Here is a 17,777-nt window from a genome sequence, read left to right as displayed (position 1 = left end):
AATTTCTCGCATGCATTCCTTTCCTTAAAACTCATTTCCTCAAAGCAGACGTCAGGATTTACCATGATTCCTCGAAGAAAAGATGAGCTCACCTCTCCCCGTCATCAAAGTCTTATCTATAGTCAGACTGATGTGTACAGAAAGACATTAGTCACAGGAAATCAGCAAATCAAATGTACATTGTTTAAGGCTGTTATAGTTTAGGTTAATGAATGAAAACCTTAGGAAAGACCTTTATTAGCTTCACTTAGCAGCAGCACAAAATAATTTACTTGTGTCTAGACAAGGTGGAGAGGATGAAGTTTGCAGATGAAGCTAATGTGGATTTAAGTTAATTACTTTAAATAAGAAACTGGCATTTTATGTAGCATTTCACTTTCTGCATTATGTATTTTATATAAAATACTCTTTCACTGCAAGTATTTGGGGTTATTCTTAAAAATGGGAAACTTTTGATAAAAGCGTGTGATACAGTGCATTAAACGAGGACCAGAATGTTTGCTTGGAGGCAAAGGGAGGACAAGTAAGAGCAGAGGAACTTTTATTTAGCTTCAACAAATCCCAAGCTGACAGGCAGGTAACTAAAAACCAGGAATCCAGAACGAATGACGCAGGATCTGAATCTGGCACAGGACAAAACAAGAACTAACACAAAGCATGAGCTAACAAAAAGGAAAAATACATACTAGTGGGAGTGACGCCAAAAGGAATAGGAGCGGTAACTGGCAAGAGAAAGGGGAAAACAGACAACAAAAGAAACACAAGATACTGACTGGAAATAAAACACCAAATAGGAACATGCTGGTGTTTAGTTTACAAGTAACATTAGATCAACAAATACACATAATTATCCATGCCATTACATTTACACCCCTTTAACTTGTTCACATCTTTGCCATTTTAAAACAACTTTAGAGGTTTTAACTTGGATTTCACGAGATAGACCTGTAGAAAGCTGCTCATAAGTAAATATGGAAAAAAGTTCACCATAAATACAGCAGAGGTCAGTTATTGAGATGCTTAATATAAGATTAGGTTATAAAATGATTTCCAAACTTTTAACCTTTAATTTCTAAACTTTTGCTGCTCGTTAAGCAGCAAAAGTACAATTCCAAATCAATTAAGATAATTATCTATTTATGAGCTAAAACGCACAGACAACAGAACCCAAGAATAAGCCAAGAAACTCAACTCACTGATATGGCGAGAACGAGAACTTTCACTGATATTTCTGTCATATCAGAAACTCATGGATATGGCAAAACCCTAATGGCTGCAATTAACAACTGAATGCATGAAGATCACTGTAAGAGTAATAAAGAACTCAGAAATAGTTAAAAGCACAAACACAATCAAAGCCAAAACCCAAACACCCAGAGTTTATGTATATTCATCAAAACGGACTGACTGGCCAAGAAGGACAATAATGAGTGAAGCAACCAACTGTCATGAAGTGGTGGTGAATGGTGGTGAGGTAAACGCAGCAGACCCAGGCTGAAGTGAGAAATGATGATATTTAATGATGAACAGTCCAATAAACAGTCCAAAAGGCCAGGCAGCACTGCTGAGTGGAAGACCAGGGCTCAACACAGGTAGCAACAGGCTACACGAAAGGACAAGAATGCATTGACAGAATAGACGCTACATACAACTAACGACAAGGACCCGACGAGGAACAAAGGACACAGGTGGGGTTAAATACACAGAGGGTAATCACGGAACGAGACACACCTGGGAAAAATCAAGGGGAAGACAGGACAACACGGAGACTCGGAAAACACAGAAACTCAAAATAGACACACAGAAAAACACAGATCACGACACCAACAGGTTTATGGTAATTCTGGAGGAGATGCACTGATCCACAGCTAAATCTGTTGGCTCACATGCAAAAGGGTATGTGTGGTTGGAAACTTACAACACTCATCACTTTAAACACACCATTCCCACAGCAAAACATGGTAGTGACGACATTGTGCTGCGGGATGTTTGTCCTTAACAGGGACAGAGAGCTTGAAATGTTTTGCAAAGAAATGGGAAAAAAAGCATTTAGTTCCTATAAATGCATAGTGGAGATGTACTCCAAAACACTCAAAAACTTTGAAAAATGGTTGTGGCAAAGCAAAATGTGAAAAAGTTAAATTTTGTTTAATACTTTAGCAAACTGATCTCAAAGCTACAGGCGGCTGCCACACCTCAGCTGAATCATAACGCCGTAACACAGTGAATCCCTGATATAACATCTCATTACTTTGGTCATAGCCAAGGGCACCAAGTCTTATGAAATATCAAAAAGCTATTAGTAATCATCAAATAGTCTGGAATTAAACTGGACTACAGTTTAAGTACAGCTGCCAAGAATGCTTAACCAACACCTTCTAATGGTATTTAGGGAAAATTAAAAAGAGTAACAATGTAATGTTTTACAACTTACAATCACAGCTATTTCACATTGTTCTCACAATCATTGTTTATGTTTTATATTTAATTATTAAGAACCTAAAAAGGTTTTCAACAAATAGAAGCGTAGACATAAAAAGCAAACATAAGAAGAAATGTTCAGGTGAAATTTGCACAAAAAGCATTCGTTATATACAGCCTAAATAACAATTATGGGCTGTAATTAATAAAGAATTTTGCATCTTCAATAGACACTAAAGGTTAATATTTCACCATGCTCTAAATACTTGAGTTTGAATATTTGAAGCAAAGTAAGAAACATTGGTTTAGTTCTGTGCTTTGATTGTACTTTTGGGAATAGAAAAACCAACCCACCAGGCATGTATGCAACTCTGGTAAGATGATATAATCAGCATAAAAGGCAGGGACCACTGAATCAAGCTGCTGATAGGCTTCCAGGGGAAAAGGGTTGGGATTGCATTAATAAAAGCGTGCAACACGAGAGGTGGGAGGTTTACCTGAGACAGTAACAGCAGAAACCTGAACAAAGGAATTCAAGGTAAGATTACTTTTTTTAATGTTGATATATATTCAAGTGGGGGGATTTTACTTATTCAAAGCATGTTGCTAGAGTAAAAACATAAAATAGAACTACAGCTTTAAGACCTAGAAATAACACAAGCGAGTATAATGAAGTGTAAAAATGCAGTGCAAATTGTGGGAGTGGGAGATTGTTTTAATACATGTAGTACTAATGCCTACCTTAATCTACAGTATCAGATATTTGAACTACTTAAAAAAAATGTTTTTTATTAGAATATACTTTCTATTTCAATATTCATCAAACATGGAGACTCAAAAAAGTACATATATAGCAAAGAAATTATATATAAAAAAATATGTTTAAAAAATCTCTGTACAGTATAAGAGCTGACCTGTAGCAGGCCGGCATACACACGTCTCTGGCAGAAGCAAAGCGGCTGATCAAAAGCAAAGAAAATTCAAAATAATGGCAATAATATGACATATGTTTCAACACTCATTTGTTCACCTTTAAACCACACCCATTAAGGCTGAACTGTTGCAGGGTAAACATTATGTAGTCATGGTAACAACCAGTCACCTGAGTTATGCAATCAGTCCCACGCCTTGTCTGAAGCGCCTGGCCAGCAGAGTCAGATGGTGTGGATCCTCCTCAGCTCTACTCAGCCTGGGTGAGATTTCAGCGCTTGAGTGCATCACTTCTGCTACGTATAATTACTCATGTAGTGGATTTATACATAAGGTGACAAACTTGTCCCTCGAGGCCTGACTTATTGTGATCTGATCCAACTTAGGGAATGGCAACTTATTACTTACACCTGTGTAAGACAGCATGGCTGAAATATAGTCCAAAAATAATATAGTTCACACCTTGAAGAAACAAAATAATACTTATAATAATATATATCGCCGATGTAAACACTCAGTTTGTTTTACTTCTTCTTTTTAACTGTGTCAACATGACTTGTGCTAGATTATGCAAAACGTTTTGTAAAGTATCTCAGCTACCATTAACTCTCTATTCATTTTGAAAAATATGGTTTATGGTTTACGGTCTCTCAAAAAATTGTGATGTTGCGGAAGACCAATGAAAATACCGATTATTAGAGGAACTGTGGGTCTGCTGAAATGCACATGTGTGCTACACAGAAGATCCTCTGAAAACTTTTGCTGACATTTGCTGCTTGAATTACTGTATCAATGCAGGATCCCATGGTGGTGATCAGCCTGTGACTTTGTTGAAATAAAGACAAAATAAAGACACTTCTGACATGATCTCTGGTTCATTAGGGACTTAACACAATAAATGTGACCGTTAGCGCTTGCATTATGGGTATGCCTGTTTGTGGTTAGTCTTGAAGCTCTGACCCCATCTGCAGTCCACATCTTGAACAGGTTTTACTTCCCAATTTTCTAAAAGCAGCGGTTTCCCCTGTTCGATTAACTCAGCTCTGTTTAAACAGTCAGATTCTTGATCTTTTGAAGTCTAAGCTTCCCAGAAGTCTGAGCAAAGGGAAGTGCAGACAGTGAGGGTGACACTGACTGTCTGCTGGACAACTATCAAGTCAGTCACATGATCAAACTATGAAATTTTGGTTTTAAAAACCCTTTTTACTTTGCAATATTTAAATGTTCATAGATTTCATTAACTTTAAGTCATAATAATCAGATTAATTGACAAAAAACAGAAATAGAACAGTCTTTCACTAAGAAACTTTTGAATATATAATATATGAGCTTCATATTTAAATTAAATTACTGGAATAAATTTACTTACTGATGACATACCGTTTCATAGAAAATCAGTTGAGGTTTAGAAGTAAGACAGTGAGTGAGTTTCAAGCAGACTGAGTTTTTCCGACTGTGAATGCAGAGAAGCACAAATCAGTTCCTCTAAAATGTATGATGTCACAATAAGCACACAAAATTAAATCAGTTCTAATTACATTTTTCTTCTTGTGCCTTTTGCAGCTTAAGAAGACAGTGGTTCCATCTACTGTGATGCCTACAATTGAAGGCATGTCTCAAGTGATACCCTGCCATGTTCTGAGAGTGGGTCAGACCACCTGCCTTGACTCTTCACAGGGAAATGTCCCTCAGTCACTTGGTATCCCTAAGCCAGAGTTCCACCTTGTCGACCACGATCTTGACATGACCTTGGAAAATCTCAATCAACTCATACTTGACCTGGATCCCACTTTCGAACCAATCCGAAGCCCCACTTGCACAAGCCCTCCAACAGGTACATGGTAGCTTCTTCTTCAGAATTTGATCCTTAAATTATGATTGTTTCTGTTGTCTTTCTTTGAAAAGTAGAGAACTGTATCACGGCACGACATCTTCTTTGCCCACCCTCAATGTTCTTGTTACGCTTTGTAGGTTTTTCTCTTCTACTACTTTGTGTCTAGTTTTAGAGGCATGAATAGATAAAAATCTGCTAACAAGAGCAAAAATAAAACTAAAGAGGAAGGGAGGCTATACATATATATTTTTACATCTTTTAGTTTGACTGCAATTCTTTTCAAATGAAAAAGGTACTACAGAAAAAAAAACTGTTCAAATAAGATAAGTAAAATACAAATCACAAACTGGTAATGTTTGCTGGATTTTTATACTATTACAACTATCATTAGTCAAATTAGTCAGGAGACGAGCTGCAGTATTTTGTAACAGAGGAGCAAATTTTGACGCCCCAATGACAACATAATTACAATTGTTAATGTCAAGCAGCGCGATGTTGGAGAACATGTTTTCACATACAGTGTCTGCCAAACTAATCAAGTGAGCGCTGCTTATTTTGCCCATTCTTCATTTCACGCCTTTGTACTTTAACTCAAGTTATTTAACTTATTCGAGCCATTTTAGAAAAGTAATTTACCGATTCTGACACTGAATTTAAAATAGTGCTATGCTCAGTTTGGACATATATATCAAACTCTGTGTGGTTAAATAATCTCTATTCAGATTTATAGAATTTAACTTTTTGAACCAGCAATGTTCAAACAAAGTCCAGATTCCTTCAAAAACATCATAAAAACAGCCCTGGGATTCAGAACAGAATAGGAATCTTGAATTAGACACCAACATTGGTCTGACTAGAAAAACCCAGCTGTATGGTTGTTTTTCTGCCATTGCTCATTCCCCATTGAGTGGACATCTCAAAAAGCAATAGAAAAAATTGTTTGGGCTTGGAGTTTTTTTCTTGCCTAATGTGTATGCTGTTCTTAGAACGGTCCGCTGGGCGGTGAGTCATATCACATATTTAAAAAATCCTCACCGCGAATGAGTTGGAAGTGGACTCAAGGTGAGGATTCTTCAAATCTGACGCGAACACAATCCAGCTTCAAACATGCAAACACTCAAACGCACACAAACTATAGGATGTCATAGGAAAACGGTCGTGTTCAGAAACACGTCAGCATAAATAACAATATATCTAAAGGAGCTAATTACCCTACTTGCAACCACCGGGTTTGGCCCGCACCAGTGGGATGTGGCTGTAGTACTGGCTTGGGTGGTTCGATGCCCAGCATCACTCCCTGTGCCTTTGGCCAACGGGGTGCTGCTCCTCCGCTGAAGACCAGTGTGGTGGCCAGTCTGTGGTGGTGCTTGGAGTCTGTCTGCTTCAGACTCCTGTGGCTTTTGGAGGCGATAGCTACATGCCCTGAGCTGCACTCTGGTTCGGAGAGTTAAAAGGTGTCTTTGTAGCTTCTTTGGCGTGACCAGCCGTTGGCACAACAGCGATGTCTAATTGTGCCATAAAACCAGTCAGCCTTGTAAAAACAAAAAGTACAGCTTTTAAATTCACGCACCTTTTGTGATATATTAAATACTTTTAATCGTGTAGTTATTGCACCACATCTGAACAGATTGAAACCACACCCTGTCAGGAAAGTTTAACCACACAGCCAAGCTTGGGGGTGATCCGGCAAGGCCTCCTCTGCTCAGGAACTGCTGCCATCAGAAAGTGTGTACAAGGGGTAAAACAATATGAAAATACATTTCCTGTTGCTCTCGCATTTTTCATAAAGGTGTTTTGCCTGTACTTCTTCTGATCGCTTTTCTTGAAACCGTTAAGTGGCGTAGAGGTGAAAAAGTTTACAGGAAATCGGTAGCAGTTGAAGATTTTTTTAGATGTATTTTCTGGCTGGCAAAAACAAGAAGAGAGAATTTCTGCGCCTGTTGATGAGTTCTCATTTCCCATTTCTGCAATGTTTCACCTTGCTACAACGTGTCATGCTGCATGTGGTCATATAGAGCCTATCTGTGAAAATGTTAGTCATTATTTTTGTCAATTCAACTACAAAACCCACCCTTACACATATACTTACTGGAATGAAAAGGTTTTTTTCCTCCAGACATTCACTCTGTGCTCGTCAGCACAATGAGGCAGACACAAGCGCAACAGTCCAAGAACAAGCTGAGACTCCTCTTATTTTCTGTTATTGCAAAAGCAGAAATACGCCTTGGAAAAGCAATTAGTTTGGAAATAATAGACTGCTCTGCGTGTTCCTGCATGAGAAATGTGAACTTCTCTAGCAGGGTCATTTCTGCGATTCAAGAAAGAGGCCTAACCCATGATGCAAGCAAAAAAAAAACAACAAAGTCAGACAAGTTCTGGGCTGTGGAAAGCTTTCATATTCTTATGTAACTCTAAAGCACTTTAAATACATCCTAACCATGACTCCTCATTTCTTCCTCAGTCTCCCTTTCTTCGAATGACTCAGATGGCGCTTCCCATTGCGTGCTGATTCCCAGAGGATGCCCTCCACACTCATCGCCAGCAGTTGCACTTCCTGTTGTGTCTCCCAGTGTCCCCATCCCCATGCCCGGCAGCCTCAGAGGCAGCCCCAATGGCGCGTTGGTGTTCTCCTGCTCTCCCACATCCTCCCTGCCACCTCTTCCATTTGGAAGCGCTCCCAGGCGAAACCCCTCGCCGAAGAACGACCTGGCCTTTTCTCTAGGGTCACTGCGCCTGTCAGGCTCCAACAGGAACAGCGCCACCTCGTTGCTCTCCACGTCCACATGTTCAGATACCAGCTACATTTTGGGCAGGTGAAAACCGATGAAAACTCTGTTGCATTTCATTCAGATTTCATCTCATTGAGGCGTGTTTTTTTTTTTTTTCTTAAACAAAAACAAAAAGAACTTAAACATGATTATAGAAACCTGGAAAAAGATAAAGAAAATGCAGCAACAACAACAAATGTGAAAAAGAATAAGATTAAAACCAATAATTATAGTATAACTTAGAAACTATTCCTGTTTTTATGTTCTGTGTTATACAAGCACCCCACTTAAGACAGGAAGCAGGCAGGATCACATGTTAGGCAAATATACCGGTGAAGTGAGTCAGGGGAAGAAACCAAATAGAGGAAGAGATCTGGATCACAAGTGGAGAAAAACTGGGTACCAGACAGAGACACCACAAGAGGAATAAACGGGCTTAGACAGAAGACGATCTGACAGAGACTATAAACCTGTAAGTACAGGGAGGAAGGTGAATATGTGCAGGTAGGAAGGCACAACAGGGTTACAGGAAAACATGGGAATGATTGAAACAACAACTTTGAAGAATGTGACTAAGCACAAAATGTGAACGGAAAGACAAATCACAAGACTGAAATAACCATTCCCCCCACCTCCCACACAAAATGTTAAAGCCAAAGTTATAAACCAAACCGATTATTATATAACTGCATGTCATAAAATTACCACACAGAAAATTCACTGAGAAGAACAATAGAAAGCACATTGTGTTAAATCTTCAGAAGCCAATAAAAAAATCTAAATGATAGGTAATAGAAACAAATGCATAAAATATGGTAAATCAAATTGCTGAGCTAAACAAACAGTATATATATATATATATGACCAAATATATATATATATATATATATATATATATATATATATATATATATATATATATATATATATATATATAGAGGACAAAGCTGTGCTCTATTTTCAAGATCTAATTATAGATCAAAAAAAGTCTTTTTTGTTTTTTTGTTTGTTTATGAGAGGCAATAAGCATAAAATAAAAAAAGACATATTTGGAGATTAGACGGTTTTCTTCAGAACAATTTCACCTACAACCCAAAACCAGATTAGGGCTAAGCAGAGTTTAACCAGAGTTTAATATGTGAAAATTTTAGCAGCTCTACATGTGAGAGGGACATTTGAGAGGAGGGGGAACGTTATATTTTTTGCTCATTAACAACCATTGGAAACACACACTCTGTGCGTGAAGTTTATTTTCACATCAAAAGCAAGCAGATTCAAATATGAAAGTAGCGATAAACAATGCCTGTTAATCAAATTATGTAGGTTTTTGTTACTTTGCTAATTCATAAAAAATAAAGAAACACAATTAAATATTTAATTCTTTATCAAAAAATGTTTACATGTTGATATTCTCTCATTTTAATTTATCTTTGAAAAATAATTTAATTTCAAAGACATCAAGAAAAATATATTTTTCTAACTGAAGAAGACGTTACAACACCATATCCCCTATAGCTGCATACGCACCTAACCTTTGGCTGAAACAGCTTCAGTGAGATGGTTTTATAGATAGCTATCAGTTTCTGATATCAGTGTGAAGAACATTTGACACACTCCTCGCTTTCTGCTTTGAGATGTTTGATGGGTTCTTGCACTAAAAGCCTGTTTCAAGTCACCCCACAGCATCTCGGCAAGATCAAAATGTGAACTTCAGGAAATTTTTTATCTTTTTATTTGGAAGTCAGGCTTCCTGTTCATTTTTTCATTCTGGAAAAAATGAACATTCTTGTTGAAAATTTCAACAAGAATGAAATCCAGAAATTATAGTATTTAGTGTGTATTCATTATAAAAAAAAAGTTTAAAATGACAAATTCAAAGTTGTTGTTTAGACAAAAAAACTGAAGTATAAAAGTATTGTGATGATATTTTATTGATTTTTGTTTGTGTACAGCAACTTATCTTTGACTGAGGACCTCGACTTTCCAGAGTTCGTCCCCACTTGCACTCTAAACACCTTCACTGATGGCTCCAAATATCAGTCATTGGAAGGCAGACCCTCGCTCTCAAAGCAGGGTCATCTACACAGCAGAGGAGCAAACAGCAGTCCTGCTTCGCTCGCCGGCTCCCAGACAGATATTCCTTTGCTCCTGATCAATGGCGCACCAGAGTCAGACCTGAGGTCTTCTGGATCAGAAGTTGACCAGGTCCAGAAAGTCCCTGCCTCTCCCTCAAAACGGAGGTGTTTTCAAGCTAGTTTCAGCGGCAGCCAGCCATCTATGAAATTCGTCATGAACACGTCAAAGTTCTGGTTTCGTCCGCACATCAGCAGAGCAGAGAGTAAGGTGGTCCTGATGTTGGCTTTATGTACAGTGCACTGTGTAACAAAGGATGTCAGAATAAACGCGATGCCTTCTTTTGTTAACTGTTCTGCTCCAGCTGAAGCCCTTTTAAAGGATAAAGAAGCCGGGACGTTTGTGGTGAGAGACAGCACCTCCTACAGAGGAAGCTTTGGCTTGGCCATGAAAGTGGACCAGTCACCCACCACCTTCACTGCTGCCGCCTATCCAGGTAAACGTCTGCTCACGAACACAGCAGCTCTTGACTACTTATGAGTCACTCACAAGGCTTGCTGTTTTATGTTGTGTAGAAACACGCACACTCTGGAAAATTCATAAAAAAGAGTCTGGAATTGAGCATTTTACAGATCTGGAAAAGTAAGGAAACAGATCAAAGCATGGAAAAACATCTGTATTCCAAGAAAATTTTCCCATTCATCCCTCTGTCTGTCCATCCTTAAAAGGCCCTAATTTCCCAGTGAACTTTTTAATTTGTACTGCTGGTTTTGAAAAAGATTGGCAGCTGTGGAAATTTGAGCCTGGAAAACGATGGAGTTTGGATATGAACAATGTGAAGAAACCCTGCAGAGAGGAACACGGAGACAGATTGTCTGTCCAGTCTGCGTCTAAAAAACACAATTTAAACGGCTTTTAAAATATTTGGTCAGAAACAGGCAACTGAAAGCCTTAAAGCCACAACTCCCACAGTCAAAGACAAACAATGCAAACACAATGTGCTGTGGAAAGTGGATGTCATCTTATGCCATGCAGCAGTCTGCGGCGAGCCAGGGGACGGTGCCAGTGATTTTTCCACCCGCGGTGTGCATTGTGTAAACACCAAAGAAAACGGGGCTGTTTACGACTCTGAGAGCAATCAAAGAACAAAAGACAAATCTCAATCACAAAGCCATTTGGAGGTTTCGTTCTGTCACAGATTTGTAATGTTGTAAAGGTAATTACAACAAAAAGATATGGAAGACATCACTCGTCATGTAAGACATGTTTCAAAATAGATTGGTGAGAAACTATCCTGTAGCAAAGGAAATACAAGGATTTTAAAGTTACAGTTCTATCCATCCTGCAAAGATAGTAAAGAATTAAAATGTTTGTGTAAAATAACTCATTTAATAACAAGTGAGAGCATCAAGCAACAGATAAACGCCTTTCAGATAAAGCGAAACTCAAAACTTTAAAACAAGTTTTGAAAGCTGAGGGGTTAAATATCTTCATTACTCTAGGTTGTCGTAAAATAACTTTTATGGCAACTTCAAGTTCCAGCTTGCAGAGCTGGCAGCCTCACAAACAAGCTTAAAACTTGCAGCAGCATACCCTCGTGGAAATGGGAGAAATTAATAGCGAGCACACAATGTTACGGTACTTGCTAAGATAAAAATTTATCAGTAAAAGATGTGGGATATAACTCCACTGTGAGGCCTTGGTGTTAACTTCAGTAATTGATGTTACCACGCCAACTATCCTTTATTTGTTATGTTCATATATGCAATCAAATGAACCCTCAGCCCCCAAAAAATAAAAAACAGAAAAAAAAATTAGCTGGTTAGGGATCACTAAAGAAAGTCTTCATTTGTCTAAAATGGATTCAATTCAAAACCTACATTTATATCTTTTGAATGTGCTATAAGCAAATAACACAGGTAAAATAAGAGAATAGAATAGAATAGAATAGGAACTTCATCACTGTTTAAATCATGAAACACAATTTAGCAGTCATTAACCTGCAATCATACAAAACATTTGAATGAATAGCATATAAGAAATATAAATTTATGGCTTAAATAAAATGAATAATATATGTTATCTCATTCATGTTTCATAACATGGAAACTAAAAACAGGATTTGTGCAGCCTCATGTCCCTGCGACAACATCTGTTAACTTTGTTAAACCGAACTATGCTCACGGGAGAACAGCAGACTCCCAGGGTGCAGACACAAGGGGAAAATGCACCATTAATTTGATCAGACTTCTGGTGACAATGGTAGAAAAAGAACTGAGGAAAAACATGCAAAAACATTTCGGCAGAACTCCACTCTTTGATTGCAACATCAGGAGTATTTATAGTTTATATGAAAGAAAATCCAAAATGACTCCAGCACTGAAGGGGAAAAAAACAAAACAAAAATCTGCTGCCAACTACATACCCACGTGTGCGTTGCTAACCATGCATACAGTCATAATTTCCCATAGTGCATTATTATACAGTATGGCTCCTCTTCTTCTACCCATTGACGACACTTGCAGATATGTAACAAGAAGAATTGACAGGTAACTTTTTCTAGCCACATTGCCCACTCCAAAGACACCACCGCAACGGGAATGTTTTAGCCAGTTACATTAGCTCTGAATATTTGAAATAAAATAACACAATATACCTGCTCTGAAACATCTGAGGTCTTGAGACTGCATTGCTGCTTCTAGCCTGGGGGAATCTTGAATCTGTGTAGAAATTCAAGTGGTTGTAGGACTACCTGGTCATGTTGGAGTGAAACAGATGGCCTAATGTCAGAAAGCTCACCCTCAGAAGCAAGTCGTGTTCTCCAACATGCTAATGACCCTAAGGAAAATATACTACTAAAAGAACTTAGGAATGGCTTTGAAGAAACAAAAAAATAATTGACTCCTTTTAGATGACTGGCCTTGGACCCAGATCTTTATACTATCCAATATCTGAGGAAAGATATGAAAATGGTGATTATAACCATCTTTATTGTTTTGGTTTTTCAGTCTGAATTTGTGTTGCAGTAACTTGTATTTTAGTGTTTCAGAGTCCAAGGATAGATTGCTCTGGATTCAACATTTCTGATGTGGTTTTCTTGCTTAAATGCTGTTGATTGGTCTTGTCGATATTTGTTGTTTTCATGCGGTCTTTTGTAATTCTTACTGGGCCAAAAACAATTTCTCCTCTTTAATGTGGTGAGCGAACGTTTTTGTGACATTTGTTGCTCTCATGTACTCAGGAGAGAGCGGCTCAGATTTTATCAGACACTTTCTGATTGAATCATCGGCCAAAGGCGTTCGCATCAAAGGTTCTTCTCAGGAACCCTACTTTGGTGAGTAAACCTTCCATTTTTTCCCCCTTTTTGAACAATAGTTCAGTGAGTTTAAAATTCAGGTTTTGTAATGACATGAAAGCTGATTCATGTTCAGAGGACTTCAGTTGGTCTTCTTGCAAGAAATGAGTTTTTGAGGTTTGTTTTCCTAACCACAGAGACATGATCATTTTGTCTTTCTGACATTTTGCTCGTCTTCAACATGTGTGGTTTCCATGTGTGAGACAGATGCTATGGTACCTCTGGCTGCATAAGTAGATGTTGACTGATAGAAACTCGGAACCTCAAACTCTCTGTGGTTTAAGACAATTAGAATGCCTGTGATATGGAAACCTTTATTTTGTCATGTTAAGCATCTTCATTTCCTGATGTTTTTTTCTGAAGAACAGGTGAATAGAATTATGTATATTCTATACTTGAGCATGTTTTAGTCTCTTTTCCATTTTTGCTCAGTTCTTTCCATTGAAAGTGGATGGGGAAATACCAAATCCTGTTTATGTAGGACTATAGGTGTCTACTTATTCTTCTTTTTCTTTTTTTTTTTTTTAAAAAAGCTAACTCTACTTTTATTTCTTTGGAAACTGAAACTAAGAGGTGAGCAGTGTAAGAAACATTTAATGGGGTATTTCTGCCTCAAGCCAGTGGCGGTTTTTGATATGGGCAATGTGGGCAACCACCCAGGGCGGTACCTCATCAGGGGTGTTTGCCGGTGGGGTTGTTTGCCTGGGCTGTCAAACAGGCTGGGACCATCTCTGCCTCGAACTAAACGTTATCCTGAATTTCTATGCTAATTTTAAGAATCTTTGCAGACAACAGTTTCAAATCAGATACATGTTTATCTTCTTGTTCTTCTTTTTCAAACAAGAAAAAAGAATAGCAAGGGGTTAGAGTATGCTCTGCACCTGTGAGCTTTCTCCTCATAACCAATAATGCTTCAAATAATCTCATCTAAATAGTCTCTTACATCTTTGAAAAAAGTGTTTCTTCTTTTCTTTCGCAACTTTTTTTGGTTATTGAAATTATTTTGGGGATAAGATTAGACAATTCGAATTCTTGAAGGATGACCTGAGCAGCGTATCTGTGTGCATTTAGACAGGATAACAAGAAAAAAATTATTAGATAATAGGGGTGACTCAAACAACTTCAACATTTCTGCTGTTATTTGGACGTGAAAAAATAAATACCATGTTTTTCGTACACCCACTTATTTAGCCACATTTTTGTTTTGGTAAAGTTAGATTGAAAAATGGCAGCAAAACTGTTCTCAGATTCTAACCCGAAAGATTTTGGTTGTTCTTGCAGGTAGTCTCTCGGCTTTGGTTTACCAGCACACTATCTCTCCTTATGCGCTACCCTGCAGATTACTACTAAATGATCAGCGTGAGTAAACTTTTATTGCGAGACATTTCCTGATGTGTTTGTGTGCAACTAATACAGATATTTGTAAAAGAAACACCTCCATATTTTCTTTTACAGATATGGGCACAACTGGAGAGAAAGTGAATGAAAAAGCATCATTGGAGAACAAAAGAACAGGTGAGTCAAGGTGACATAATGTCTGTGTCATTATATTGAGAATTTTTTTTTTCTTACCAGGTCAAGGGAAAAACATAAAATAAGACAACTACTTCATTACTTAGCATTCCAGAACATGTCTTAGGTTGTCACATCTTGCATGCATGGAAATAAAAACAGATAGATAAAGAAGCAATAGAAGCTGCTTATGCAAAGCAAGACACATGTGAAGGTAATAAAGTTTGCAATAAGTTAAAAGTAACAACCAGGGAGTAAAAAGTTATGTTCTTCGTTGTGCATTTGCACGTATCTGTTATTTGGTTTGTAAGTAATGCAGAGAGAACTAAATGGACGCTTTGTCTGTTTTGCAGCCTGCAATTTTATCTATCTGAATGCCGTTCCCACTGAGATGCTGACAGGTCCCTGTGCTGTGCAAAAGGCGGTGTCCTTGACACTTGAGAAGACACCCGGTTCATTCGCACCCTCTATTGTGAACATGAAGGTGTCCCTCAAGGGTGTTACACTCACCGATATCAACAGGAAGTAAGAAAATATAGCCCTCCATTATACAGCTGAGATTGTTACCGACAGCCTGCTTCAGAGTCATGCTGCTGGCGAGGTGAGGTTTGTGTGAAACATTTTTTCCAAAATCTACCATTTTTTTGGCAGGCTTTTCTTCAGACGCCACTACCCAGCTCATCTGCTCAGCTACAGCGGTGAAGATCCAGCCAATCGACTGTAGGTTTATGCAACATGTTCATGAATTTGATGAATTCGATACATGCATGTGTCTCGTCCCTTCACATTTCTCTTAGTGCTCATAAAGTTGCTTTCTATTCTTCTGCAGGTGGTTGAAAGGCACAAATTTTGGTGCAAGGTAATTTACACTTCCAACCTGCAATACATCAGTTTCTATTGTTCCTTTTGTGCAAGTGCATATAAACAGTACTCATACCTTCTCTCTGCAGGATGTTTGGTTTTGTGGCAAAAGGTGTTGAAGCTGGCATGGAGAATGTTTGCCACATCTTTGCAGAATGTGACCCCCTGCAACCTTGCAACGAAGCCATTGAGTATATTCAGGCTGCCGTACCCAAGCAGTAGACAACCAAACTCTGATGGCCTCCCATTTTACACTGTACTGCCTGTGACTGACATGCAATACCGGTCGAAATAAATGTCACGACTGCTGATAAGCTGGTCAAGTTATCATCTCTTCTGGGCTAAAAGACCAGATGAAGAACCGACTTAAAGCTTAACACTCCAGTATCACATCCTGATCCTTAAAGTCCCACACAGAAATTAATGTATTTTTAGCTCAAGACTATAAAAAAACAGATGGAGTAACAAATAAAAAAAGATGACGTCTTGTGCTTAAAATTTGTCCAGCTTGTAAAAATACTACAGAAATGCAATTACCTACCCCAAACAACAACTTTAATACTATTTTTTATGTCTTAATGTTCCAGGAACAAGCATCTTAATTTAATATCAACTTGTTTGTCCAATTTTGTGATGAGCTGAGCTTTGCAAAAATATTTATACCCTTTAAACCTTACCGCACTTTGTTATATTACGACAATAAACTCCGGTATATCTTCTTGGGATTTTATTTATAAGGCCAACGCAAAGTAGTGGATAATTTTAAATTGAAAAGTGTTTCACAAATAAATATCTGAAAAGTAAAGCTTGCATTTGTATACAGCCTCTTTATATCGAATACCTCCAAATAAAACCCGGTTCAACCAGTGGTCTTCAGCTGATTATTAAAAGCTACACAGTGCGCAGCGTCTAATGTAATCTCAGTACAAATGCAGACATCCTGTTGAGGTTTCACAGCTTTGTCAGACAATATTACTGAACAAACAGCATCATGAAGACCAAGGTGCACAGCAGACCAGTCATAGACGATACTGTGGGGAAATTTAAAGCCTGTTTAGGTTACAAAACAATATCTTGAGTATTCAACATCTCAGGGAGGATTCATCAGTCCATCATCTGATTATGGCACAACTGGAAACACTCCAAGACATCCACCTAAGCTGGCAAGGACAGCACCCGAGAAGCAGCTGGTAATGCTGGAGGAGCTGCAGCGTTCCATAGTTCAGTCAGGACATGTTGTTGATAGGACTATAAGTTGCACATTTCACAAACCTGACAATCATTTTGAGGTGGCCACAAGCCACATAGAGAACTCAGCAAGTTTGTGGAAGAATGTACTTCAAACAAAGAACAAAATGTAACTTTCTGGATATGCAAGAGAAATTTAGTAAAACTGGAGCTGAACACACACTGTGAAACACGGCGGTGGCAGCATCCAGCTGGAGGGATGATTTTTGTTCAGCAGGAACAGGGGAGCTGCTCAGAACAGATGGAAACTTAACTACAAAGCATTTCTGGGATTCTTCTGACTAAAGGAGCTAAATGTGAACAAACATCATACTATCTAGATCTTATTTGTAAAAATCTGGAAAATTATGTTACATTTCATTCCACATCCATTCTGATAAAATAAGTTTGTGGTTGCATTGCTACACAATGTAACAGAGTAAAAAAGGCTTATAAACGCACAGAGTGTAAGATTATCATCATTTAAAGTGATGCTTGCGTCCTACTGATTACTCAAACTGTTACTGAGAGATTTAGACTTGAAGCTCTGATGTATCCATTCATTTTAAGTAAAATCTGTGCAGATGCCCTCACTGTATAAATCTGTTTGAATGTATTTATTGTTGTGTTCTCTGTAAAGATATGGATTTGTATTTTTTTTAAACTGCAATAAAAACAAAGATGTTCAGCAAATTCTGTGTGAAAGTGGAAAGATAAGAGCACAAGTGGTAAAAGTGTAAAAACACAGACTTGTGAACACAAAGGAAGACATTGTGCTTATTTTGCATTGGGCACA

At 38.1% G+C, this 17,777-nt stretch overlaps 1 protein-coding gene across 1 annotated transcript; it reads left to right on the top strand.

Moving 5' to 3' along the window:
- Positions 1-2,894: 2,894 nt before the first annotated feature.
- On the top strand, positions 2,895-17,720 carry tns4 (tensin 4). Its single transcript, XM_023333528.1, has 12 exons — positions 2,895-2,959; positions 4,915-5,185; positions 7,647-7,998; positions 9,906-10,291; positions 10,391-10,522; positions 13,268-13,360; positions 14,663-14,740; positions 14,837-14,896; positions 15,247-15,418; positions 15,545-15,613; positions 15,723-15,752; positions 15,844-17,720. The coding sequence occupies exons 2-12, from the start codon at positions 4,945-4,947 to the stop codon at positions 15,974-15,976; spliced, it is 1,746 nt and encodes a 581-aa protein (XP_023189296.1). The 5' UTR covers positions 2,895-2,959; positions 4,915-4,944; the 3' UTR covers positions 15,977-17,720.
- The last annotated feature ends 57 nt before the right edge of the window (positions 17,721-17,777 follow it).

The sequence above is a fragment of the Xiphophorus maculatus genome, chromosome 5 (assembly GCF_002775205.1).
Source record: "Xiphophorus maculatus strain JP 163 A chromosome 5, X_maculatus-5.0-male, whole genome shotgun sequence".
Classification (NCBI taxonomy): Eukaryota; Metazoa; Chordata; class Actinopteri; order Cyprinodontiformes; family Poeciliidae; genus Xiphophorus; species Xiphophorus maculatus.
Note: the sequence above shows the minus strand (reverse complement) of the source record. Positions and strands in the feature narration are given on the sequence as shown.

Excerpts from the sequence above, each read along its gene's own strand:
- tns4 (XM_023333528.1), top strand. The coding sequence starts at position 4,945 with ATGCCTACAATTGAAGGCATGTCTCAAGTGATACCCTGCCATGTTCTG. Across the intron at positions 7,999-9,905 it reads ACCAGCTACATTTTGGGCAG|CAACTTATCTTTGACTGAGG; the intron begins GTGAAAACCGAT and ends GTTTGTGTACAG. Across the intron at positions 15,753-15,843 it reads GGCACAAATTTTGGTGCAAG|GATGTTTGGTTTTGTGGCAA; the intron begins GTAATTTACACT and ends TTCTCTCTGCAG.